This window comes from Hordeum vulgare, chromosome 5H (genome assembly GCF_904849725.1).
Source record: "Hordeum vulgare subsp. vulgare chromosome 5H, MorexV3_pseudomolecules_assembly, whole genome shotgun sequence".
NCBI classification, from domain to species: Eukaryota; Viridiplantae; Streptophyta; class Magnoliopsida; order Poales; family Poaceae; genus Hordeum; species Hordeum vulgare.
Genome location: NC_058522.1, coordinates 55,863,332 through 55,888,542, shown reverse-complemented (window position 1 = coordinate 55,888,542; position 25,211 = coordinate 55,863,332). Strand labels below are relative to the sequence as shown.

At 41.7% G+C, this 25,211-nt stretch overlaps 1 protein-coding gene across 2 annotated transcripts; it reads left to right on the top strand.

Annotated features, from left to right (window-relative positions):
* Nucleotides 1-8,608: 8,608 nt before the first annotated feature.
* LOC123396274 lies at nucleotides 8,609-12,787 on the top strand. Of its 2 annotated transcripts, XM_045091259.1 has the most exons (9): nucleotides 8,609-8,998; nucleotides 10,567-10,714; nucleotides 10,821-10,903; nucleotides 10,996-11,122; nucleotides 11,218-11,331; nucleotides 11,406-11,604; nucleotides 11,774-11,819; nucleotides 12,135-12,210; nucleotides 12,299-12,787. In XM_045091259.1, the coding sequence occupies exons 3-9, from the start codon at nucleotides 10,847-10,849 to the stop codon at nucleotides 12,538-12,540; spliced, it is 861 nt and encodes a 286-aa protein (XP_044947194.1). In that variant the 5' UTR covers nucleotides 8,609-8,998; nucleotides 10,567-10,714; nucleotides 10,821-10,846; the 3' UTR covers nucleotides 12,541-12,787. The 2 variants fall into 2 exon arrangements, with proteins under 2 accessions (XP_044947194.1, XP_044947193.1); XM_045091258.1 differs by lacking the exon at nucleotides 10,567-10,714 and having other exon boundaries at nucleotides 8,610-8,998.
* The last annotated feature ends 12,424 nt before the right edge of the window (nucleotides 12,788-25,211 follow it).

Genomic DNA, 25,211 nt, shown 5'->3' with positions numbered 1-25,211 from the left:
GTTCAGTTCACAACCTCTTATGATGAGTTTGTTGCCGCACTCGGTTTCCCCGACTCCGACTTCGAAATCCATAAGAATGATCCTAACCATGCACATAAGCCAATTGAGGCGTGTGGGTTTCTCCTCAAACCACTCCGTGAACTTGATGCAGACGAACGGATGAAGGATTTTAACCAAGTATCCATCTGGCGCTCTCCCTACTTTATCATCTTTCAGTCTCTTATCCGCACCATCTATCCCAAGATGGGTGATAAGGGATCCTGCAGTGGCTATTGTATTGACATCATGTCACATTTGTACGAGAACCCCAAGCGCAAAATTAATGTGCCTCACTTTCTATGGCATGAGATTCGTCTCGCTAGTTTTCAATACAAGCGAGCCTTCCCTCATGCCCCCTTCATCCAGGCTTTTATTAACCGTGTTGCTGAATTCACTGTTGCTGTCACTCACACGCATCACAAGTGGGTCATTCCCGCTCACATGGCGGATAACTATGCTCCCAAGAAAACCCCACCATCCACCTCCACTCACCGCACTACTGCCCGGACAGCAACCCCTTCATCCAGCTCAGCTCCTCTCGGTCGCTTTGCCAAATTCATTGGCAAGGCATATTCTGCTATGATGAAGGCCTTCTCTTTCCAGTGCGGTCAAACTCATGATGTGGTGTCTCGTCTCGTCTCCTCCAAGAATGCCCTCAGGGCTCGTCTGAGAGACTCAGGCGCTCTTGATGTGAGTGACGATGAGGCCCTTCCTGCTGCTCCTCCTTCTGACTTTGGCTTCCCATCTGGTCCTGAGTGGGCTGATTTTCTTGACGAGGCTGGTGGCAGTGGCTTGCCTGACGATGAGGATGATGATGATGATGCTGAGGATCTCTGAGCATGGTTGATGCTGTTGGTGCCTCCATTTTTGGTACTTGGTGCCAAAGGGGGAGTAATGTATCCTAGTTTTAGTCTTTGGAGATTTAGTCTCAATTTGCATGTTTGTGTAATGTAATGGATAAACGACTGTGATGCACTATGTATGGCTACCTATGGATGTCGTGATTGCTATGGATTACTATGATATCATCGTATGCTATTATGTTTGCTCCACTACTTCATATGATGATCCATTATATTTACATGATGATCCATTATCTTTACTAAGTCACATGATATTTTCGATACTCACATTAAAGGGGAGCTCCGATATTTTACCATGCACATACTAAGGGGGAGCTCCGTACTAAACCTCTCCAAAGCTATAATGTATGTTAAACCTTTTGAGACCTATGTATATGTTGTCATCAACTACCAAAAAGGGGGATATTGAAAGTGCAGTCATGCCCTTAATCGAGTTTTGGTGTTAATGACAACACATACATAGGAAACTAATCCTATTTGTTGAGTGTATCTCAGGATGGCAAGTACTTTAGTAGATTGAGAATTATGTGCCAAGGTGGTCTGAGAAGATCGGGACTTATATGTCAAGAAGGCTCGGGATTGAGAAAAGATGATGTAGACTATCCTTTAAATTTACTATTCTTGAGTATAGGGATCCCGCACTATTAAGAGGGGATCACCGGTTTTGCGATGAATTTGCTCATACTACATCTCTACTTTTCTGCTCATACCACATCTTCACTACTCTGCTCTTATCTCAAAACAGAACCAATGCCTCGGACATCTGGCCTCCTCCGGACGTCCGATGGCCAGACGTCCGACCTGCTTCGGAAATCCGGAATCCTATACCAGAGAAATAAGAACCATATAACTCAGACTTCCGGCTCCCTCCGGACGTCCGAGGGCCGGTCGTCCGACCAGCTTCGGAAATCCGGAGCTTTGCACCAGAGAAACTTGAGCCATATAACTCGGACTTCCGGCTCCCTCCGGACGTCCGAGGGCCGGACGTCCGTCCACTTTCGAAAATCCGGAATCTTGCACCACAGAAGTTTGAGTCGAATAACTCGGACTTCCGGCTTTCTCCGGATGTCTGGTCCCTGTTCAAATACACAGTGGTTCCAGATATATTTACATCCCTCGGACGACTGACCCCTGTCGGACGTCAGACTCCTTGTGGACGCCCGGACATCCCTGAATTGTCGGATGTCTGACACGTGTCTGACTTAAAGTGTCCCCAATGGCTGTTTTACTCACCCCACTATATATACCCCTCTCATTTCGTGAGAGGGTGTCCAACACAGCTAGAACACTTACAAGAACACCTTTCTCCTCACTCACTCTTATCTACACCCAATCTTAGATCCCAAGAGCATTTGTGAGTCCCTTTGAGTGTTGTTCCAATCAAAAGATAGATCGTCTCCTTCTCCTCCTCTCCACCAAAGTGATTTGTGATTTGAGCAAGTTTTGAGCAATCCCCGTGATCTTGTTACTCTTGGAGGTTAGAGACTCCTAGGCGGTAGGAGTCTTCGAAGAGAAATCAAACCATTGTGATTACCCCCGGAAAGTTTGTGAAGGTTTGGAAGCCACCTCAAGGCTTACCACTAGTGGTTGAGAAACGCCTTCGTGGAGTTATCTCAAAGGGAGAATAGGGTGAGCCTTCGTGGCGTTGGTGTGCCTTCGTGGTAACATCCGCCCCTCTAACGGTGACGTAGCTTCCCTCCAAGGAAGTGAACATCGGGATACATCCTCGTCTCTCTTGGAGTTTCGGTTATTCCTAACCCTAACTCTCTACTTGTGTTAATCCTTATTACGTACTTGCATTTGATTATTGTTTACCGGTTGCCTTACTTCACTCTAAATAGCTTACTCCTTTTCATTGCAATTATTAGGCTCACGCTCATATTCCGCACATTTGCCTAAAATTGCTAAGTAATTATTAAAATTTGGAACTGTACCTATTCACCCCCCTCTAGGTCCATCTCGATCATTTTCACACTTCCTATGCGAACACCACAGATCCCCCTCCGCTCCACGTCCATTCCCCCTCTTCATCCCAATGTCGAGCATCGACGGTCTCAGAGGCGACATATCCGGCAACTGGCATAAAGGATGACTGAGATGCCTTAGTCCGCGAGTTGGAGGGCAATGAGGAGGAGTTGGCCCTCTGTTGGTGTCAAATCCGACATATCTTGTAGTATGGGCCCTAAGCTAGATGTCTTGGAGCGATGGTAACATGGGCGCAGGATTTTACCTAGGTTCAGGCTCTCTCAAGGAGATAATACCATGCGGCCTTCTTTTGGCTGTATTGATATGAGGATAATACATAGTACAAATATCTACCACGAGATTGTTGTCATGAATATGAGATTGTCTATTGACTAGCCTGGCCTCAGTTTATATACTGTACCAAAGGCCTAGGATTTAGAGGAGCCCTTGTCTTGTGCGCCAAGTCTTGTGGAATCTCCCTTGTAAACCGCCATGGGGGTTGATACATCCCCAACGTATCTATAATTTGATTGTTCCATGCTGTTATATTATCATCCTAGGATACTTTTTGGGTCATAATTCATCAATTTATATTATTTTTGAGCACTAACCTATTAACACAGTGCCTAGTGTCAGTTTTTTTCGTGCAACCGCTGAAGACGGTTGAGGATTGATATTCCCGCATTATGCTACGATAACCCGTTCCTCTTCACGGAAAGCCCAACGCATATCACAAGTAACAGGAAGGATTTCTCGTGCCGTTGCGGGGGAATATCATCACCAACAATCAAGTAACTTCACACAAATTATCATTCACTTTTTCTTCTTTTTATTTGTTGTTATATCTTGCTTGGTTTAAAAAAATCAAAAATACAAAAATATTTCTATTTGCTTGCTTTCCTAGTTATGTTGTATCTTTGTCACACCAAAACAAGAAGTTAATGCAAAAAAAAAGATAAATGAATCATCATCCACTTGCTAATCTTTTCAAGCTTCATGTTTATTCTAAACCAATAGTTCATAATAAAGTGATGAATGAAAATGGTATTGGGATACATTTATTGAATGAAAACCATGATTGTGATTTTGTTAGTATAAATTCTATGAATGTCAATTGTGCTAATGATCATGACTGGGTGAAGCATGATAATTCTTATGATGTTGAGAATTGTGAGCTTCATGTTGAATCTACCATTGATAATGATATTTGCAATGCTACTAAAAGTGGGTTTGGAAGAGCGTCAAGTTTAGGAAATAATGGTCCCAATACTTTGGATAATGATCAATCTTATGAAATTTTTGATAAAAGTGGGTTTGGAGAGGTCACGACTTTAATTAATTTTAATCCCACTATCTTGGAAGATTGTAAAACTTTTGTGCATGTGGATCATGAATAAAATATTTTATACAATAGTTATATTGTTGAATTTTAATATGATCCTACATTTAATTATTATGAGGGATGCAGAATTTGCATGTTACTCAATTATCTATCTTTGTGTTGAAATTATTAAAGCTTCACTCTTCCTTGCATATGCTAGATTTCACTTGTCTTAAGAATTTGTTTTCCTATAAAATGCCTATGCATAGGAAGTATGTTAGGCTTATATGTGTTTGTTACAGAGGGTCTCGAGAGAGATAGAAGCGCATCTCATCGTTTCGCAAAAATGGATATCGTTACAAGTACATGTACTGAATAGATGAATATACGGAATTGGCTTACACTCGCCACAAGCTACACCAGAGTCACATCAATACAACAACATAATCAGTCATCATGAAGAAGAGCAGGGTCCGACTACGGACGAAAACAAACAACAAAAGAACGACGTCCATCCTTTCTATCCCAGGCTGCTGACGTGGAGCCCATCCTAGATCGAAGAAGAAGAAGAAGAAACTCCAAAGCACAATCAACGTGCTCACAACAAAGTAAGTCTTTACCTGTACCTGCAACTGGTGTTGAAGTAATCTGTGAGCCACAAGGGACTCAGCAATCTCATTTCCAAAGGTATCAAGACTAGCAAAGCTTAATGGATGAGGTATGGTTAAGTGGTGAGGCTGCAACATGGGACTAAGCCTTTATTTGAGGTGGCTAACTTACGAGTACAAGAATAAGAGGGGGTGATCTACGCATAATCGATCGTGAAGTAATAACGATCAAGTGAATGATCTTGAACACCTACTTACGTCAGACATAACCCCATCGTCTCCTCGATCGAAGAAGGAGCTCACTAAAGAGACAATCAAGGTTACACACTCAGTTGACAAGTTTTAATTAAGTTTACTTCACGTTTTCTAGAACCGGATATTAAACAAAGTTTCCACATTTGTCACATAACCGCGGGCACGACTTTCCGAAAGATTTAACCCTGCATGGGTGCTCCAACTAGTCCATCACAAATTACCACAAGCCGCATAGAAAGCCTCGATCACGAAACTCGTGATCTCCTCGGATTCCTTAGTGGAAAACCTCAACTCTGAGAAGACCCAAATTCTCACTGGAATCCCGATGCACAAGATATTTCGTCAAAGGTAAAACTAATCCAGCAAGGCTGCCCGACGTGTCGACGAACCCGATAGGAGCCGCGTATCTCGTTGTCAGGACACGACCGGATGGGAGTAGCTACGAGTAAAACCAAACCTCGAGTTTCCTCGCGGTGGCCCCGCAAGCAGCCCGTTTTGGACCAACACTCTTGAGGAGCACTGGCCCCGGGGTTGATTAAGTTTCCTCGGGTTAATTACTCCCTATGTGGTTCATTAGTTATTAGGCAAATGTAGTACCAAAGTTGAGCCTTGCCAGACCAGTTTTATACTAAACGAATTATCAAGGGGGTCCCCGTAACAACCCCGATCGTGTTAGGAGCGATCAACTATGGAATATAACACCGGTAGCCGAAACTAAGGCGACAAAAATGAAACAAAACACCAGGCTAGAAGATCAAGCCTTCCACCTTTACCAAGTATATAGGTGCATTAAATTACATAGCAGTTAATATGGTGATATAACAAGGAACCCATGTTATCACATGGAAGCAACTGCACCTGTAACTAGCAACGCTAACTCATGGTTAAGCAAGCGGTAACATAGCCTATCAGTGGTTTGCTAGGTTGTGAATAGGTTGAAGGTTTCATGACAAAGTTGAGAGACTGACATTTAACAGGTGGTAGGCAGCGAGACATGGCGATAGAAACGAAACAACTAGCATGACAATGATAGTAATAGTATATAAAAAAATGATTATCTTGCCCGAGATCCCGCTTGGAAGAAGAACGAAAATGTTGAATAAACGCTCGGACAATGTTGAACGTGTATACAAAAAATATTGAACATGTATATGAAAAATGTAGAACACGTATTTAAAAAATATTAAATAAACGCTCGAACAATGTTGAACGTGTATACAAAAAATGGTGATCATTTATTAAAAAATGTTTTTGACATATACAAGAAATGTAGAGTGAAAAAAAAACATAAAAAGAAAAAAAAAAGAAAAAAAAATGGAGAATACAAAAACAAAAAAAAGGAAAATAAATAAAATGCAAAAAAATAAAGTTAAGAAACAAAATGCAAGAAAGAATTAAAAAATGGATAGGAAAAATAAAAGAAACAAAAAGGAAAAAGTGTAAAAAAGAATGAAAAGCCAGATGTTTTCCCTTTATGTAGGTGCCACCCTTATTTGTAATCACGGAATGGGAAGTTAACGGACTGGCTAGCGGCGTTTGATCATGGTATGGACTCCTGGCTCGTCCTTTTTTCTTCTTTTACGACATACTCTCTCTGTTTTTTTATGTAAGGTGTATTATTTTTTATACGATGATCAAGATATATAATTATAGACATGTTAAGATTAAATTATATTTGGCAAATTTGTTGATTAGTGTAAGATCAATTAGTTAGTTCAGAAAAGTATGAGATACATACAATCAATAAAGAGATAGACTCCTTTTGCTATAAGAAGAAAATACAGACAATAAAAAAGAGATACTTTCTTTTTTAAGGACAAACAAGGGAATTATGAAGAACTATAAAAAATACACCTTACATTTTAAAATTTTATCAAAAAACAAATACACCTTATATAGAGTATACAATGATGCTATCTTAGGAATGCCATATACTCCCTTCGTAAACAAATATAAGAATGTTTAGATCGCTACTTTAGTTATTTAAACGCTTTTATATTCCTTTACGAAGGAAGTAGAATAAACACTGATGTAAAGGAGAGAGAAATCCTAAGAAAAGACTTGTCTTCTCTTATTTAAAAGATGACCTTCTAATATAATATGTCTCATCATGCTTTTAGGAATAGCTAGTTGTTGAAGATAAGACTAAGAAATAATTCATTATAGATATGCTTTTTGTCATCTTTAATTAAATGGAAACTTTAAGATAAGACTGACTTATCAATTATTGTACGTGCCCTTATTATTTATCTTTTTGATGAAAGTTGATAACCGGCCCGTCACTGTAGATGATTCAGCGATCAATCCCTCCTAAATCGCTTTTAATGCGCAAAATAGCTCCCGCGGGACAGACATAGGAACGAGCTAGAGCCTGGCCCATAGTGGGATTTTGGGTTAGTTTATTGTCGATATCACTAATTGTGGAGTAATTTTTTTAAAATCACTTCTATCTCCCCAGATTGCAACAAATGACACACAACATGCGTGTTACTTGTACAACCTAAGAGTTTTCTATTTTTTCATAGATTCGTATTTTCAAAATATTTTATCTCTTAAACCATCTTTTTAAATATCAAACCATTTTCACAGTTGGGTTCCTCATGTCGAAATCTTTCAAAACTAGATCCCATGTTGATAGATTTTGACAAAAAAATTACGAAAAAAACGGACGAAAAAACCGTGCCGCTTGTGATAGAAAAAATGGAAAACATGTTTTTTTTTCGTTTTCGAGAGGCACGGCTGTGCCTCTCGCGAAGGCAAAACCGTGTCTCTAGCGATGGCAAAATCATGCCTCTTGTGAAAGAAAACTTGTGCCTCTCATAAAAAAAATAGAAAACACATTTTTTTCGTTTTCAAGACCGTGCCTCTCATGAAAATAAAAAACAGAAAACACATTTTTTTGCGGTTTCTGAGAGATACAGTCGTGCCTCGCGCGAAAGCAAAACCTTATCTTTCGCAAAAGTAAAATCGTGCCTCTCAGAAAAAAATACAGGAAACACTTTTTTTCATGCCTCTCACGAAAGCAAAACCATGTTTATCGTAAAAATACATAAATAAACAAAAAATATGTTTTTTCATGTTTTTTTATTTTTTTTCCTAAGAAAGACTGTAAAAAAACACAAAAAGAACAATCTAAAATGCTAAAAGCGCGTGTGAATAAATAAATAAAAATAAATTTTAAAAAGAACGCTTAGAATGCGTCACATGACGATGGAACGCGTCAAGTGACGCGTATGAGAATGATCGTTAGGAGGCTTCCGAAAAGACGCTCGCGATCTAGTTGCTGTACATATAGATTTCTAATGGGAGAGAATAGCCATAATACACTATGAGAAATCAAACTTGTCAAAGTACCACTGTGGAAAAACAAACTAGCCAATATAGCACTGACTTCTTTGTTTTCATTTCTAAAATAGCACTCGAGTTAATTGTCAATGATTTTCTCTTAGTCAAACCGTTGGGAATCTATCAGATTTTTACTTATTCCAAAATTACCCTAACCCTATCCTTTTCCTTTCCAACCCTCCCCCTGTTTCTCATAAAAAAAAGCCAACCGCAGCACCCAACAGCCATGACGGCGCGAGGAAGGAGCAGCCCTTGCCGGCGGCTGACCGCAGCTCCCCCCTCCCTCTAACCCTCTCCGCCATCCATCCCCGGCCCTAGCCTCCTCTGTCGCCCGGCCTTCTCCTGCCTGGTCGCGTGCCTGGGCAGCCCGGCGCCCGGCGCCCGTCAATCCATTCCGAGGGCGGCGCCTGGCTGGGCTCCGGCGCCAACCGGCCCGCAGCCGCAGCTCGCCTCGTCCTGCGTCCCTGCTCTGCCTCGCCTTCCTGTCGTGCTCGCCTGCCCCGGGACTCCCGCGTGCCTCCATTGCCACGGGTTGCAGGAGCCCCAACCTGCTCGGCCGCCCCTCTACTCGGCAGTGCCCGGGTCCTCTGCCTACATCGAAGGTCCCCCCCCCCCCCCCCCCCCCCCGGTTTCCATGAATTTTCTCATTTCAAGTGCAGCAAATTTAGAATTTGCTGTGTTTGTGTGTTTCATAAACGATTCGATGGGCAATTACAAGGTAGAAATAGATGTTCAGTCTTACTTGACGATTGTAGACGGCAAACGAGTGTACAAAAAGGGGCTATATTGTTGTTGGATGATGCAAAGTAAGATTATGTTGAGTTGGTGGTGTTTTCATGTCAATTGGCTGTTAAAATGTTGCACTATAGCTGCTTTTTGTTTGCTGAAATGTATACTTGGGCTGTGAAGAGGTAAGGGCATAGAAGTCTTCTTTGGATGGTGTTAGTCTTATTTAGTCACTAATGGTATTTTGGCTAGAGAAAACTGAAAGTAGTGCTACATTGACATAATGACATGTTTGATTTTCATAGTGGTATTTTGCCAAGTTTGGTTGACCCACGTAGCCACGCCCACATCGAGCAGAGCCCTTCGTCCCCACGCGGCTATGCCCTCGCACGACGCTGGTTGACCTCTATGCTCAGCCACCTCACCATCGCCGTCCCTTGCAACCTCGCCGCCTGCCGCCCGCCGCTGACCGGATCCCGGAGCCCAGCCACCTGGCACCCAGGAGGCTCCCGTGGTCCCGCCTCTCCTTCCCGCTCGCCCTCTGGTCCGGTCGCGCCCCTGCCCTCACCCCCCTGCAGATCAGGCGGTAGCCACTGCCGCTCAGTCACCACACCAGCCCCCATAATACCCCAATTAAAGGTACTGAAATACCCTAATTTCTGACTTAGGGTTTGATTTTTTGCACTATGCCTATAGATAATTTTTGCACTAAGATTTAATTAAGAATTTTAGTGCGTTTGTAAGACCATGTTAATCTCTTTCTTTATGATATTGATAATCGGTTAGAACGTTCGCATGTCATATTGCTTGTCAAAAAAAATTTGGGAGCGGACCACCCTGATGTCAGATGCTAGCTCCGCCCCTCTAGCGCGTCTCCTGATCCACCCTAGGCCGCCCCGCATCCAGCTCACGCCGCCCCCTCCTCATTGTGTCGCGGCGGCCGTTGCTCCAACGCTCCTCCGCCCCTGCATCCTACCGCCGCGAAGCCTCCAGCCCTCTCCTTCCCTACCTCCTGCAGCCCCGTGCCTACTGCCGTAATTTTGTGTTCTTGCTAAACTCCGGTCGCCCACCTCGGCAGTGTGTTCTTCTCCGGTGAGTCTCTCCCCGATTCTTTCACGGTGTAGGTTTTCCTCCCTAACTACTCGGTCAACAGCTTAGCATCTCTGCTTGAATTCACTTATTAGGCAATCCTGAGGTCTCTCTGGTCAGTGGTCAGTAGGATCGATTTGCTACCAGTTTATACACACGAGTCTATTTTTCCTCCGGTCCTGCAGCATGAATGCTTTGTCATCACTTCCTTCGGGACTAATAGAATAGCCGAGTTTTGTGGAGATTATTCTAGATTCACGGTCAGATTGTGGTTTTACTTGGTTGTGCACTGTAATCTATTTAGTTTGGCGATGAATGCTTGCTTACTAGTTTTAGTAAATTGCTGCCGTTACAGCTCAGGAAAGATGCATTTAACTAACTGTTACGCTGATAATTAAGAGTGACTAAGTGCATTTGGAAAGCAACGGCAATGCCAAAAAAAGTGGATGATTTCGCCAAATTGATATGGAGGTGATGTAGTGGCAGTCCGTAGAAAAAATAAGGTGGACTGCAAAACCAAGCTCAAAAGTCCCGTTTCAATATTACATTTCTGATTGAAGTGAGCAGTTGTTTATTTTATTGTTGATGAGTAGTTGTTTGTGGATTCAGGTTCACGTTTGCCATTGACTTTAAGTATGGATCTCGCCCCTTTCAAGATGGATATTGACGAGTTACTAGATGATTATACCAAGGTGATTTCTTTTTTCTGTCATGCAGTTAGTCAAGGTGTGCCATGCTCATATACATGTTAAATAAGTAGCATCCATGTGCTTCTGTTTGGCAGGAAAATTGCACGTCATTCACTGATTTCAAGAGAGTGTGGATGGCCAAGAAGTTTTCTTATATCTATGAAGGCAGGCCCAAGACGAACTCGGGCGTTTTTATGCAATCCCTCTTTTTGCATTGTATTGGTAGGCTATGGTTTCCCTGTAATTGCCACTTTACCTACAACAATCTTTCTTACAGCACTGGTGATGTATTTTCTTTTTCTTGTCTATATATGTAGGCCATATGACTTCCCAAAGTTCTCTACTTCAGAGGTTGCCTGGGCTTTACTGCCTTTACTGCCTTTATGAGTGTCAACCATACAAGCCACACTTCAAAATTTATCTGTCTCTTGGTAAGGTATATAGTCACTGATTTACGTCTTACTGCAATGGGAAGATTAATTCCCTGAATATGTGATTGCAACAGAGGAGTCCAAGAAACTCAAAGACTTTGTCATTGAGGCTAAGCAGAACGGGCTTGGTCTTGTACCAGCACTTGTCAAAAGGATGCTAGATAAAGGCATGTTTCTGTTTGGGTTCATAAATTTGCTTGGTGACATTGTGGCAAAGGAGGTTGATGAAATGAATGCATCCCAGAATAAACGGGTGGAATTTGCCTGTGACAAGTATGTGGATTTTCTTCTTTACCATCTGTCTCGTCTGATGTTCATCATTAGCATTTGTGTTCTCTTCTTGCAGGGTAGTAAGCTCTTCCCTTCGTTTTATTCTCTGTATGCAAACAAGAACACATTACCGATTATTTACTAATATTCTGATATTTTTTTAATGTTCCAGGTTGTTTGCAAATACTCAAATAGGGAGTTATACGCACACAGATTTGGTAAGTTTAGTTTGTTTCCGTTCATGGCCTCTTTTTAGATTCATTTTTAACACACTCCATTGCATCACCATTAGGGTTGACGTTATCATTTATTTTATCCACTCCACAGCCTACCCCCCTTCAGTCTGCCAATGTTAGTGATTGACGTAGCCTGTAACGGTTCCAGTTAATGGTTTTAATAAAGAACTGCTATGCTGTGTAGTGCTGGCATTATCGATATAAGAAACAATATCAAGATGAGGCAATCATTTTTTTTTTTTGGTATCAATGGTACTCATAATCTCTTCTGTTGCTGACACATCAATCTGCATCTAGGGAGTGGAGTTTGAACTTGACAGCATCAAGAAATTGTCAATGGACTACGCTAAAGCCAAAGAATCAGCTTTTGCAGGTGCTTATCTCTTCTCATCATCTTCTTACACTACCTGTATTTTTTGTAGCATTGGAACTGTCATTGACCCTATCGCTACCCTTGGCAGAGGCAAGCCAAACTGTTGATGTGGAAGATGCCAAGCACATCCTTCAGAATGACAAACTGCTGGGTGACAAAGTAGAGGAAATCGTCAAAGAGTGGGATGCCCAGAAGGAAGAGTTCTACCAGAAAACAGGTGTATCTCCTCATGATGAAATGGTGGTGGTTGACAACGACGAATCTGGAGAATTCTATGACGAAAATGAAACCGACGCCTTTGATGAGTTAGAACAGCTGCTGCTGGAGTGAGGGAAAGCATCCAGTAGTCTCTGAATGACTGAAGAACTGTTCCTCTGCTCATGTCCCTGCTCATGTCATTTTGCCACGGCATGGAATCGACATTGGGCTGACTGAACAGGCCCAAAATATTCTTGAAAGCATTTTTTGTCACAGCATGCCTGAAGCAAAAAAAAAAATGTAGGTAGTTCTATTTTGGTCGGATGAAATGTTGCCTGATGTACATATCTCCGTTGATCAAACTGGGGTTTCCTAATTTTGGGAATGTAGCAATTTTGCATGCCTCTATCAGTCTATCCGTATACGCCATTGAGCCGCTCCATGTATACCTCTGTCCCGAATTAGTTGAGTTTGATCAGTCTGGATAACGTGGTCTGGCTGAAAGACAGATAGCCTAACCTGACTAGCGACGATGAATTGTTTTCTATTGAATAGAAATAAGCAATATATAGGAGTTCACCCTCACATCCTTACTTCAAAATATTACTCCCTCCGTTCCTAAATATAAGGCCTTTTAGAGATTTTACTATGGACTATGTACTCCCTTCGTTCCTAAATATAAGACCTTTTAGAGATTACACTATGGACTATATACGGATGTATATGGACATATTTTAAAGTATAGATTCACTCATTTTGCTCCGTATGTAGTCTATAGTGTAATCTCTAGAAGGTCTTATATTTAGGAACGGAGGGAGTACAAAGCAAAATAAATGAATCTGCACTAAAAAAATGTTTATATGCTCCCAAAAGGTAACGGAGGCGTGCAAAGGTTTTCTCGGGCCAGACGGACATTGGTCATTTCGTATGTAGTCCATAAGTCCTTTCGTATGTAGTCCATAAGTAAAATCTCTAAAATGTCTTATATTTAGAAACGGGGGGAATATTTGATGTGGCTTACTCACAGATATTTATTTGGGCCTAGCTGTAATAAAACCTGGATCTGTTTAACTTGAGTAACCACGCATGTGCTACTGACCTTGCATAGGCAAAAACCTTGAAGCATTAATCACCAAAAAAAAAATTTGTTTGCGCACACAACCATTTATTTTTAGAAAATTCATTGTATAGCATGTTTTATTGCTTGTTCTAGTAGATGGCATGTTACATTGCATAAGAAAAAACAAACATGTTATTAACCGGCGGACGTCGGACGACCGGTCGGTGATAGATTGGGCTCCCACCCTCGGTAGGCTCATCCGTGACGACGGTATACAAGTTTTCTGCCTATCTAAGCATTGTGTTCTTGTGCATGAAAAGTTTCATAATTAAGGTACTCCCTCCGTTTCTAATTATAAAATGTATTGTTTTTTTAAAGTCAAAGTTCTCAAACTTTGATCAAATTTATTGACAAAAATATCAATATCTAGAATATGAAATCATTATCACTAGATTCACCTTGAAGTATATCTTTATATTATATATATTCGGTTTTGTAAATATTTATATATTTTGCTATAATGTTAATCAAACATAGACAACAATTGACTTTTTGATAAACTAATGCACTTTATATTTAGAAACGGAGGGAGTATTAATCAAACAATTATTTGGTAATACTAGAGCCTGGACTTTGTAGAATTCGAATGTGTTCCTTCCAGATTTGGGGCTTATCTTTCATAACCAATTTTCGTCATTAGCTGCAACCCCGGCGCCAGCAAGCAGTAGCAGTTGTCCACCTTATACTTTCTTCATAGCAGAATGGTCAGTAAACGACTGCAATTTTGCTCGAGTCAAAAAATTGAAGCGCAAATCCTTAAATGTAGATTCAGACTCGTAGGATTCATGCCTTTCAATAAGAAAGTGCCTTTCCATTATGGTGTGTGCACAAGGAAACACACATTTCAATTTTATACTCCCTCAGTCCCAAAATTCTTGTCTTAGGTTTGTCTAAAAATAGATATATTTAAGTACTAAAACATGACTAGATGCATTCATATCTAGATAAATGTAAGACAAGAATTTTGAGACGGAGGGAGTACTAGACAATAAGAAGATGGTAGCTTCTCTTCACAGTTATTCACATTAAAAAAGACCATGAGTTAAGTACACTCGCAGAGCATGATAATACTGCCACAGGTAGAAAGTTCTCTTCGTACTTGCTCGCCGCTGCAGCCAATAGAGAAGAAAAATGTAAATCACAGATTGATTTGTGCACTTCAATTCAAGCTTCTGAAATTGGCTGTGCAAACCGGACAGATGATAATTGGACAACTTTTCTGAACGAGGAACCTAATGTATTTTTGCAATAATCATTTGGATATCTGGGTCGTTGTAAAAGGTCCAACGGATCAGATATTCCTCCGGGAAGCTGCTACAGGTTGCCGCTTGATGGCATGGCAGTGGCTTCAACTCGTTACAAGCCTGCCTACAGAGTTTCCAACGACATGGTTAGGAACTTGTGGCGTGGTAGAATACTCCCTCCGTCCTGAAATAAGTGTCTCAAGAGTAATAACGAAGCTGAATGCATCAAAAATAGAATCTCACGTTAAATTATTAATCAGTGACTGGATGATTCAAATTGCAGAGTTTCGAAAGCTTTAAAAAAGACCATGAGTTAAGCACACACGCACAGTATGATAATACTACCACAGGCAGAAAGTTCTCTTATGCAATCAAATGGCACTTCAGGTTCAGGGTAGTACTTGCTCGCCGCTGCAGCCCATAGAGAAGAAAAGGTAAACCACGTGGAAAATATAGATGACTGAGTATTGTGTGTTTTTATGTTGTATTGATCTAACCTTATAGGGGTATATATAGGAGTACATGAAGGGTAGAGGCTTGGAGTACAAGACAAGTTACATGTGGTTTAAACTAATTCTATCTCTATCTCCTTATCTCCTTATCTCTAACTTAAACTCAATTATACTTCTAACATTCCCCCTCAGTCGTAGCGGGAGTGAAGCGGACACTTGCGACTGAATTTAAAGTCTTGCGCCTTTGTTATCTTCTCCAACGCGTCATCATCAACTGCGTCTCTAATGGATCGGCACCTAGGGCGGTGACTGCGTCCCCTTCTGGTGCCTTCCTTGTCTCTCCTCTATTTCCTCCCGCAGTCGCAGCGGGAGTGGCGGGGATGCTAGTGACGACGCGGACGCTGTTGACTGGAGTTATTGTCGATGAGTTGTTGTAGACGTAGCCATGAATGTCGATGTCGAGGTAGCCGATCATGGTGATGTAGCCGTGGTCAAGGTAGACGTGGTCAATGTGTGATCGTCGTGGATGATGAAGCCGCACAAAGCCGGAGGCGCAAAAAAAAAGCGCTATGATGGAGCTGCAGACGTGGACGATGCACCTTTCGGATGTTAGAGGGTGCCGTCGGCGATGAGTCCGCCGGTTTTGCCAGGACCGGAGGAAACCCATCGAGCACACATCAGTTTTGCCAGAACCGTGAGGCCATGTAGGGGTCGTCACTATTGTGACGCCGTTTCGATGCAGTCATGCCATCATGGATGACGTGGTTGATGCCAACGTCGTGACGCGGTCATTGCCATCGTCGAGGTCGCGTCTTGCAGAAAAAATCTGTCAGAGGACGCTAGGTGTCCATCTTGTGGACAAGGCGGCGGCGGTGTGTTGATGAAGATGTTGATGAAGAGCACGTTGATGAAGACCTTGGCGATGAAGTGTCGGCGATGGCGTCGCAGCAGCATGTCGAGGATGATCCGTCGCTTGGAGGCGTCCCTCGCGGCGATGAAGTGTTGATGCCGTGTCGCGCCGGAGAAGTTGATGAAGAATTGCATCACTTTCCACACTGGCCTGGCATGTAGATGATGCATGTTGATGCCGTTTCTCGTTGACGTACTCGACGATGAAATTTGTAGACGATGTAGTCGTACAGCTTCATGTTATGGCGTGGTGTCAGTGCAGATAGCTCGATGAAGATGCTGATCGGTGGCCCGATGGTGGACGGTGTGCCGGTGCTCTAGAGGTTGACGGAGTCTGCTTGGTGAGGATCGCACGTGTCTCCAAGCCGAAGACCGTGGATGCAGATGTTCACTAGTGGAAAACGGGCCTTTGGCCTGGACCCTTTAGTCCGAGGCCTCCATCTGGGCCGGGACTAAAGGCCCGGCCACGTCGCCCAAAATCGCAATGCCGCCCACGAGGCTTTGGTCCCGGCCCGTAAGGAGCCTTTAGTCCCGGTTTGTGTCTCAAACCGGGACTAAAGGGCTACGCGGTGTGCAGCCCGCATGTGCGCCACCTTTAGTCCCGGTTTGTGTCTCAAACCGGGACTAAAGTCCTCTGCCTATATATATTGGCCACAGCCCCCCTCTCCCCTCTTCCTTGCATTTTTCTTGGATGGAAGAGTGTGGGTGTGTGCTAGCTCTCCATTTTTCTTGGATGCACTAGAGGTGTTTGTTGAAATGTGTGTTAGAGCGATGCCGCTTCAGTTCACCGAACACAACTACGATATGAGATGCCCGAGCCACGCTTAAACCTCTTTCTCTTTATTTCTACTTATTCTAAAAGGTTAGCAACTATATTTCCTCGTTTAGACCGTGCGGTACTAATTTTTAGGATCGTGATTGTATTTGATATACTGTCGTATAACGCAGATGAGCCATCCATGGATGTACGGTGATCGACGCATAGCCGCTTACAGAGAAGGCGTGCATTCTTTTCGAGATGCAGCCGATGCGAACAAGCATGGTGGTGGCTATATGTTTTGTCCATGTGTTGAATGTCGGAATGAGAAGAATTACACTTCCTCAAGAGTCATTCAAAGCCACCTGCTTCGGTCCGGTTTTATGTCGGGCTATAATGTTTGGACCAAGCACGGAGAAAGAGGGGTTATGATGGAAGACGACGATGCAGAAGAAGAGAACGATGATGACAACTACCGATCTATGTTCCCTGAGTATGCTGATACCGCAATGGAAGACAATAAAGAAGAAGATCAGGATGAAGAACGGGAACCAGATGAGCCCGCTGATGATCTTGGCCGGGTCATTTCTGATGCACGGCGAGGTTGCGACACAAAAAAGGAGAGGTTGCAGTTCGAGCAGATGTTACAGGACCACAACAAATTGTTGTACCCAACTTGTGAAGATGGCCAGAAGAAGCTGGGTAGCACACTGGAATTGCTGAAGTGGAAGGCAGAGACCGGTGTGACTGACTCGTCATTCGAAAAGTTGCTGGTACTGATGAAGAAGATGCTTCCAAGAAAGAACGAATTGCCCGCCAGCACGTACGAAGCAAAGAAGCTTGTCTGCCCTCTAGGATTAGACGTGCAGAAGATACATGCATGCCCTAATGACTGCATCCTCTACCGCGGTGAGAAGTACGAGAATATGGATAAATGCCCGGTATGCACTGCATTGCGGTATAAGATCAGAAAAGATGACCCTGGTGATATTGAGGGCGAGCCACCCAGGAAGAGGGTTCCTGCCAAGGTGATGTGGTATGCTCCTATAATACCACGGTTGAAACGTCTGTTCAGAAATAAAGATCATGCGAAGTTGTTGCGATGGCACATGGAAGATCGTATGAAAGACGATAAGTTGAGGCACACCGCTGATGATCGGCAGTGGAGAAAAATCGAGAGAGAGTTCCCGAGATTTGCAGCTGACGCAAGGAACTTATGGTTTGGTCTGAGTAAAGATGGCATGAATCCTTTTGGGGAGCAGAGTTGTAGTCACAACACCTGGCCCGTTACTCTATGTATCTACAACCTTCCTCCATGGTTGTGCATGAAGCGTAAGTTCATTATGATGCCAGTGCTTATCCAAGGTCCAAAGCAACCCGACAACAATATTGATGTGTACCTAAGGCCATTAGTTGATGAACTTTTACAGCTGTGGGCCGAACCAGGTGTACGTGTGTGGGACGAGCACAGATAAGAGGAATTTGACCTTCGAGTGTTGCTTTCCGTAACCATCAATGATTGGCCTGCTCTTAGTAACATTTCAGGACCGTCAAACAAGGGATACAATGCATGCACGCACTGTTTGGATCAGACAGAAAGTATATATCTGGACAAATGTAGGAAGAATGTGTACCCGTACAATCGTCGTTTTCTTCCGCCCAAGCATCCCTTAAAGAAAAAAAGGCAAGCATTTCAATGGCAAGGCAGAACCCCGGGGGAAGCCTGTCATCCGTACTGGTGCTGAAGTATTCGATATGGTCAAAGATTTAAAAGTAATCTTTGGAAAGGGTCCTGGCAGCCAACCTGTTCCTAACGGCCCTGATAAGCGCGTACCCATGTGGAAGAAGAAATCTATATTTTGGGAGCTACCCTACTGGGAAGTCCATGAGGTCCGCTCGGCAATCGACGTGATGCACCTGACGAAGAATCTCTGCGTGAATATTCTAGGCTTCCTGGGCTTGTATGGGAAGTCAAAAGATACACCGGAAGCACGGGAGGACCAGGAACGTCATAAAGGAAGAGATGTCATGCATCCAGGATAGTTGCAAGGGCGTGCCAGCTACACTCTTACTAAGGAAGAGAAGGAAATCTTCTTTGAAGTCCTTTTCAGTATCAAGGTCCCGACTGGCTTCTCGTCGAATATAAAGGGACTCGTAAATATGAAAGACAAAAAATTCCAAAACCTAAAGTCTCATGACTGCCACGTGCTTATGACGCAATTGCTTCCGGTTGCATTGAGGGGAATTCTACCGGAAAATGTTCGCCTGGCAATTGTGAAGGTATGTGCATTCCTCAATGCAATTTCTCAGAAGGTAATCGATTGAGAAAGTCTATCAGGGTTACAGATTGATGTGGTCCAATGTCTGGTCAGCTTTGAGTTGTTGTTCCCGCCATCCTTCTTCAATATAATGACACACCTCCTAGTTCACCTAGTCGAAGAGATTAGAATTCTCGGTCCTGTGTTTCTACACAATATGTTCCCCTTCGAGAGGTTCATGGGAGACTTAAAGAAATATGTTCGTAACCGTGCTAGGCCAGAAGGAAGCATCTCCAAGGGCTATGGAACAGAGGAGGTCATTGAGTTTTGTGTGGACTTTCTTCCTGACCTTAAGCCGATTGGTGTTCCTGAATCTCGGTATGAGTGTAGGCTGACAGGAAAAGGCACACTAGGAAGGAAAGCAAAAGTATGTATGGACGGGCATTCTTTCTCTCAAGCACACTACACAGTTCTACACAATTCCACCGTGGTGGCTCCGTATATCGTGAGACACAAGAATATTCTACGCTCCGAAAACCCGAGAAAGGCTGACTCTTGGATTAAAGGGGAACGCGAGAAGACTTTCGGCAGTTGGTTGCAGACACATCTCATGAATGACGACACCGTTGGAGATCAGCTGTGCTGTTTGGCCAGGCCACCATCTTCGACTATATGTACTCTCCAAGGGTATGAGATAAATGGGAATACATTTTACACGGTTGCCCAAGATAAAAAGAGCACCAACCAAAATAGTGGTGTCCGCTTTGATGCAACAGACGAGAATGGGCACTGTTTGGAAACATATTACGGGTACATAGAGGAGATATGGGAACTTGACTATGGACCTACTTTTAAGATCCCTTTGTTTCGGTGCAAATGCGTGAAGCTGACAGGAGGCGGGGTAGTTGTAGACCAAAAGTACGGCATGACAACAGTGGATCTCAACAATCTTCCGTACATGGACGAACCATTTGTCCTAGCCAATGATGTCGCTCAGGTTTTCTATGTGAAGGACATGTCTACAAAAACGAGAAAAAGAAATCAGCAAAAGAAGATATCGTCCGATGAGCCAAAACGCCACATAGTTCTTTCACGGAAAAGAAACATCGTGGGAGTAGATGACAAGACAGACATGTCAGTAAATTATAATAAGTTTCATGAAATTCCGTCCTTCAAAGTGAAAACTGACCCAAGCATCCTACTGAATGATGAAGATTCTCCATGGCTACGACCCAGAAGAAAACATAAATAATAGATAGGAATATTGGTGCAATAATGTAATAATGTATTAAACCTTTTATGTAATGCATGTATGGAATGTACTAAATTTCAAACACTTTTCATTTTCATAGTTTTGTCAAATTCTCAAATATGCAAAAAGAATTTTAATAAACCTTTGTAAGAGATGAGTTCTCGTTCGAAACGCTGATACTTCGAGAGAGATATCCGTTTTGTACACGAAGTGCATCCAGTTTTTGTCGTAGCCCTCTCAACTTTTTAACACATGCTATGTGGGTGAAATGATGATAGCATGCCAAATTTCAACATTTTCAGAGTTCATTTGTAGTGCTTTTCAATTTTAGGGTCAACTAGCTAAAAAAAATAAGTAAATGCACGAAATATACCAAATTAAGTCAGAAATTGTTGAAACTTTGTGATGTGCCTTTGAATGGTGCATTTTGAACACACAAAAAGTATGGAGTTCAAATAAGTTCAAAAAAATGAATTCCCTTTGTAAGAGATGAGTTCTCGTTCGAAACCTTGATACTTCGAGAGAGATTGTCCGTTTTGTACACGAAGTGCATCCAGTTTTTGTCGTAGCCCTCTCAACTTTTTAACACATGTTATGTGGGTGAAATGATGATAGCATACCAACTTTCAACATTTTCAGAGTTCATTTGTAGTGCTTTTCACTTTTAGGGTCAACTTGCTCAAAAAAAAAGTAAATGCACGAAAAATACCAAATGAAGTCAGAAATTGTTGAAATTTTGTGATGTGCCTTTGAATGGTGCATTTTGAACACACAGAAAGTATGGAGTTCAAATAAGTTCAAAAAGATGAAATCCCTTTGTAAGAGATGAGTTCTCGTTCGAAACCCTGATACTTCGAGAGAGATTGTCCGTTTTGTACACGAAGTGCATCCAGTTTTTGTCGTAGCCCTCTCATCTTTTTAACACATGCTATGTGGGTGAAATTATGATATCATGCCAACTTTCAACATTTTCAGAGTTCATTTGTAGTGCTTTTCAATTTTAGGGTCAACTTGCTAAAAAAAAAGTAAATGCACGAAAAATACCAAATGAAGTCAGAAATTGTTGAAATTTTGTGATGTGCCTTTGAATGGTGCATTTTGAACACACAGAAAGTATGGAGTTTAAATAAGTTCAAAAAAACGAAATCCCTTTGTAAGAGATGAGTTCTCGTTCGAAACCCTAATACTTCGAGAGAGATTGTCCGTTTTGTACACGAAGTGCATCCAGTTTTTGTCGTAGCCCTCTCAACTTTTTAACACATGCTATGTGGGTGAAATTATGATAGCATGCCAAATTTTAACATTTTCAGAGTTCATTTGTAGTGCTTTTAAATTTCAGGGTCAACTAGCCCAAAAAACAAAAGTAAATGCACGAAGAATACCAAATTAAGTCAGAAATTGTTGAAAATTTGTGATGTGCCTTTGAATGGTGCATTTTAAACACACAAAAAGTATGGAGTTGAAATAAGTTCAAAAAATGAAATCCCTTTGTAACACATGAGTTCTTGTTCGAAACCCTCATACTTCGAGAGAGATTGTATGTTTTGTATACGAAGTGCATCCAGTTTTTGTCGTACCCCTCTCCACTTTTTAGCACATGCTATGTGGGTGAAATGATGATACCATGCCAACTTTCAACATTTTCAGAGTTCATTTGTAGTGCTTTTCAATTTTAGGGTCAACTAGCTCAAAAAAAACAAGTAAATGCACGAAAAATACCAAATGAAGTCAGAAATTGTTGAAATTTTGTGATGTGCCTTTGAATGGTGCATTTTGAGCACACAAAAATTATGGAGTTCAAATAAGTTCAAAAAAAATGAAATCCCTTTGTAAGAGACGAGTTCTCGTTCGAAACGCTGATACTTTATGAGAGATTGTCTGTTTTGTACACGAAGTGCATCCAGTTTTTGTCGTAGCCCTCTCAACTTTTTAACACATGCTATGTGGGTGAAATGATGATAGCATGCCAACTTTCAACATTTTCAGAGTTCATTTGTAATGCTTTTCAATTTTAGGATCAACTAGCTCAAAAAAAAGTAAATGCACGAAAAATATCAAATAATAGTTTGGATAGTCAAAATAACTAATTTTGAAAATAGAAAATAGTTTTAAATTATTTATTCAATTTCAAACACTTTTCATTATCATAGTTTTCTCAAATTCTCAAATATGCAAAAAGAATTTTAATAAACATAGTTTTTAATTGAAAGTAACAAAATAGTTAATAGTTTGGATAGTCAAAATAATTAATTTTGAAAATATAAAATAGTTTTGAATTATTTATTCAATTTCAAACACTTTTCATTATCATAGTTTTGTCAAATTCTCAAATATGCAAAAAGAATTTTAATAAACATAGTTTTTAATTAAAAATAACAAAATACTTAATAGTTTGGATAGTCAAAATAATTAATTTTGAAAATAGAAAATATTTTTGAATTATTTATTCAATTTCAAACACTTTTCATTATCATAGTTTTGTCAAATTCTCAAATATGCAAAAAGAATTTTAATAAACATAGTTTTTAATTGAAAATAACAAAATATTTAATAGTTTGGATAGTCAAAATAATTAATTTTGAAAATAGAAAATAGTTTTGAGTTATTTATTCAATTTCAAACACTTTTCATTTTCATAGTTTTGTCAAATTCTCAAATATGCAAAAAGAATTTTAATAAACATAGTTTTTAATTGAAAATAAAAAAATAGTTAATAGTTTGGATAGTCAAAATAATTAATTTTGAAAATAGAAAATAGTTTTGAGTTATTTATTCAATTTCAAACACTTTTCATTTTCATAGTTTTGTCAAATTCTCAAATATGCAAAAAGAATTTTAATAAACATAGTTTTTAATTGAAAATAAAAAAATAGTTAATAGTTTGGATAGTCGAAATAATTAATTTTAAAAATAGAAAGTAGTTTTGAATTATTTATTCAATTTCAAACACTTTTCATTTTCATAGTTTTGTCAAATTCTCAAATATGCAAAAAGAATTTTAATAAACATAGTTTTTAATTGAAAATAACAAAATAGTTAATAGTTTGGATAGTCAAAATAATGAATTTTGAAAATAGAAAAAAATTGAAACTATATGAGAATTTATAGAGAAAATTAAACCTAAATTCAAAGTGACCTCACTTTGAATTCAGGTTGAATTTTCTCCATAATTTCAAATATAGTTTCTATTTTTAAATTTACAGTCTGTTTAGGCCCGTAAGCCTGCTTTAGAGAGGAGCTCGATGGAGATGCTGCGACGGGGCTTATAAACTAGTATCAGTGCCCCTCGCTGGGCGAGGTGGGACTAAACTTATCGTGCAGCCAGCGGAGGGGCTTTAGTCCCGGGTGGAGCCACGACCCGAGACTAAAGCCCCTCGCGTGCCGCCTGCCGAAAAGGGGTCTTTAGCCCCGGGTCGTGGCTAGACCCGGGACTAAAGGGTGTCTTTAATCCCGGCTCGAGCCCCGATCCGGGACTAAAGCCCCTCGTTTCCCGCCTCCTCGCTTGCCGAAAAGGGGTCTTTAGCCCCGGGTCGTGGCTCCACCCGAGACTAAAGGGTGTCTTTAGTCCCGGTTCGAGCCCCGAAACGGGACTAAAGATCTTACTATATATACGACGCGAACGAAAATCCATTTCGTTCTCTTCTTCCTCTCGCTCGCCTCTCCTGCCCGGCGCGGCAACGGACGAACTCCTCGACGCCGTCAGGCTGCCCGCCGTCGCCGTCCCCCTACCATCCTACTCGCCGTCCTCCTCGCCATCCTCCTCGCCGTCCTCCTCGTCGCCCTGCCGTCCTCCTCGCCGTCCTCCTCGTCGGCGCCGTCGCCCTGCCCACTCCGGTAAGCCCCCCGCCCCCTCCTCCTCCCCAACACGTACGAAGGACGAGCCGCCGGCGCCCGCCGGCGGAGACGCCACCGCCGCCGTCGTGCCGGCCGGTGAGGAGGAGAAGAAAAGAAGAAAAAGGAGAAGAAAAGAAGAAAAAGGAGAAGAAAAGAAGAAAAAGGAGAAGAAAAGAAGAAAATATTTTTTTGTCGTTTAATTCCTATTGTTATTAGGTTTGTGCTAGATTATTAGGGTTAGTAATATTTAGAATTAGGTTAGGGTTACAAGAAGAAGAAAGATGAACAAAAATAAGAAAATAAGATTAGGAAAAAGGAAAATAAGAAGAGGAGGAGAAGAAAATAAGAAAAAGGAGAATAAGAAGAGGAGGAGAGGAGAAGAAGAGGAAACATAGAAGAAGAGGAGAAGTAGAAGAAGAGAAGTTGAAGAAAAATAGGAGAAGAAGAAGCGGAGAATAAAAGAAGAAGAAGAAGAAGAAGAAGAAGAAGAAGAAGAAGAAGAAGAAGACATTTCTACGTATATAGATGCTTAATTAGTGTTTTTTAGATTATTGCTTAATTTTGCTATTGTATATGCTTAAGTGTTATTTGTAGAATATTTGGTTCATTTTTTAGAAAATTAATAGAACTAGTTTATTTTTTTAGTTCATTTTACGATGCCTATCCCGCATCCTCGTCTTCGACTCGGCGGAGGACACCTGCTTGATCAGAGGGGCCATGTCCGGGACTGGGCTCCGCCCGGCTGGTATTGGGAGGTGCTACCTTCCGGGGGGCGTAGGTTGGTGAGGAGCCAGCCCGTTGTTGACCCAATCCTTGTTTGGTGGCGGTCGCGTGGGCCAGTGACGGTGCCGAGGCTTCCGGACACCGCGTAGGTGGTACATCACCGTGTCAGCGAGGAGGATGAGCACGTCCGTCGCTACATGGTTGCGTTGGAGGGCAGGTTCGAGCATACCTGGCAGGTTCTTCAGGGATCTCAC

Coding starts and splice junctions, on each gene's coding strand:
- LOC123396274 (XM_045091259.1), top strand. CDS start 10,847: ATGGATCTCGCCCCTTTCAAGATGGATATTGACGAGTTACTAGATGAT. Junction 11,123..11,217: donor CCTCTTTTTGCATTGTATTG/GTAGGCTATGGT, acceptor CTATATATGTAG/GCCATATGACTTCCCAAAGT. Junction 11,605..11,773: donor GTGGAATTTGCCTGTGACAA/GTATGTGGATTT, acceptor TTAATGTTCCAG/GTTGTTTGCAAATACTCAAA.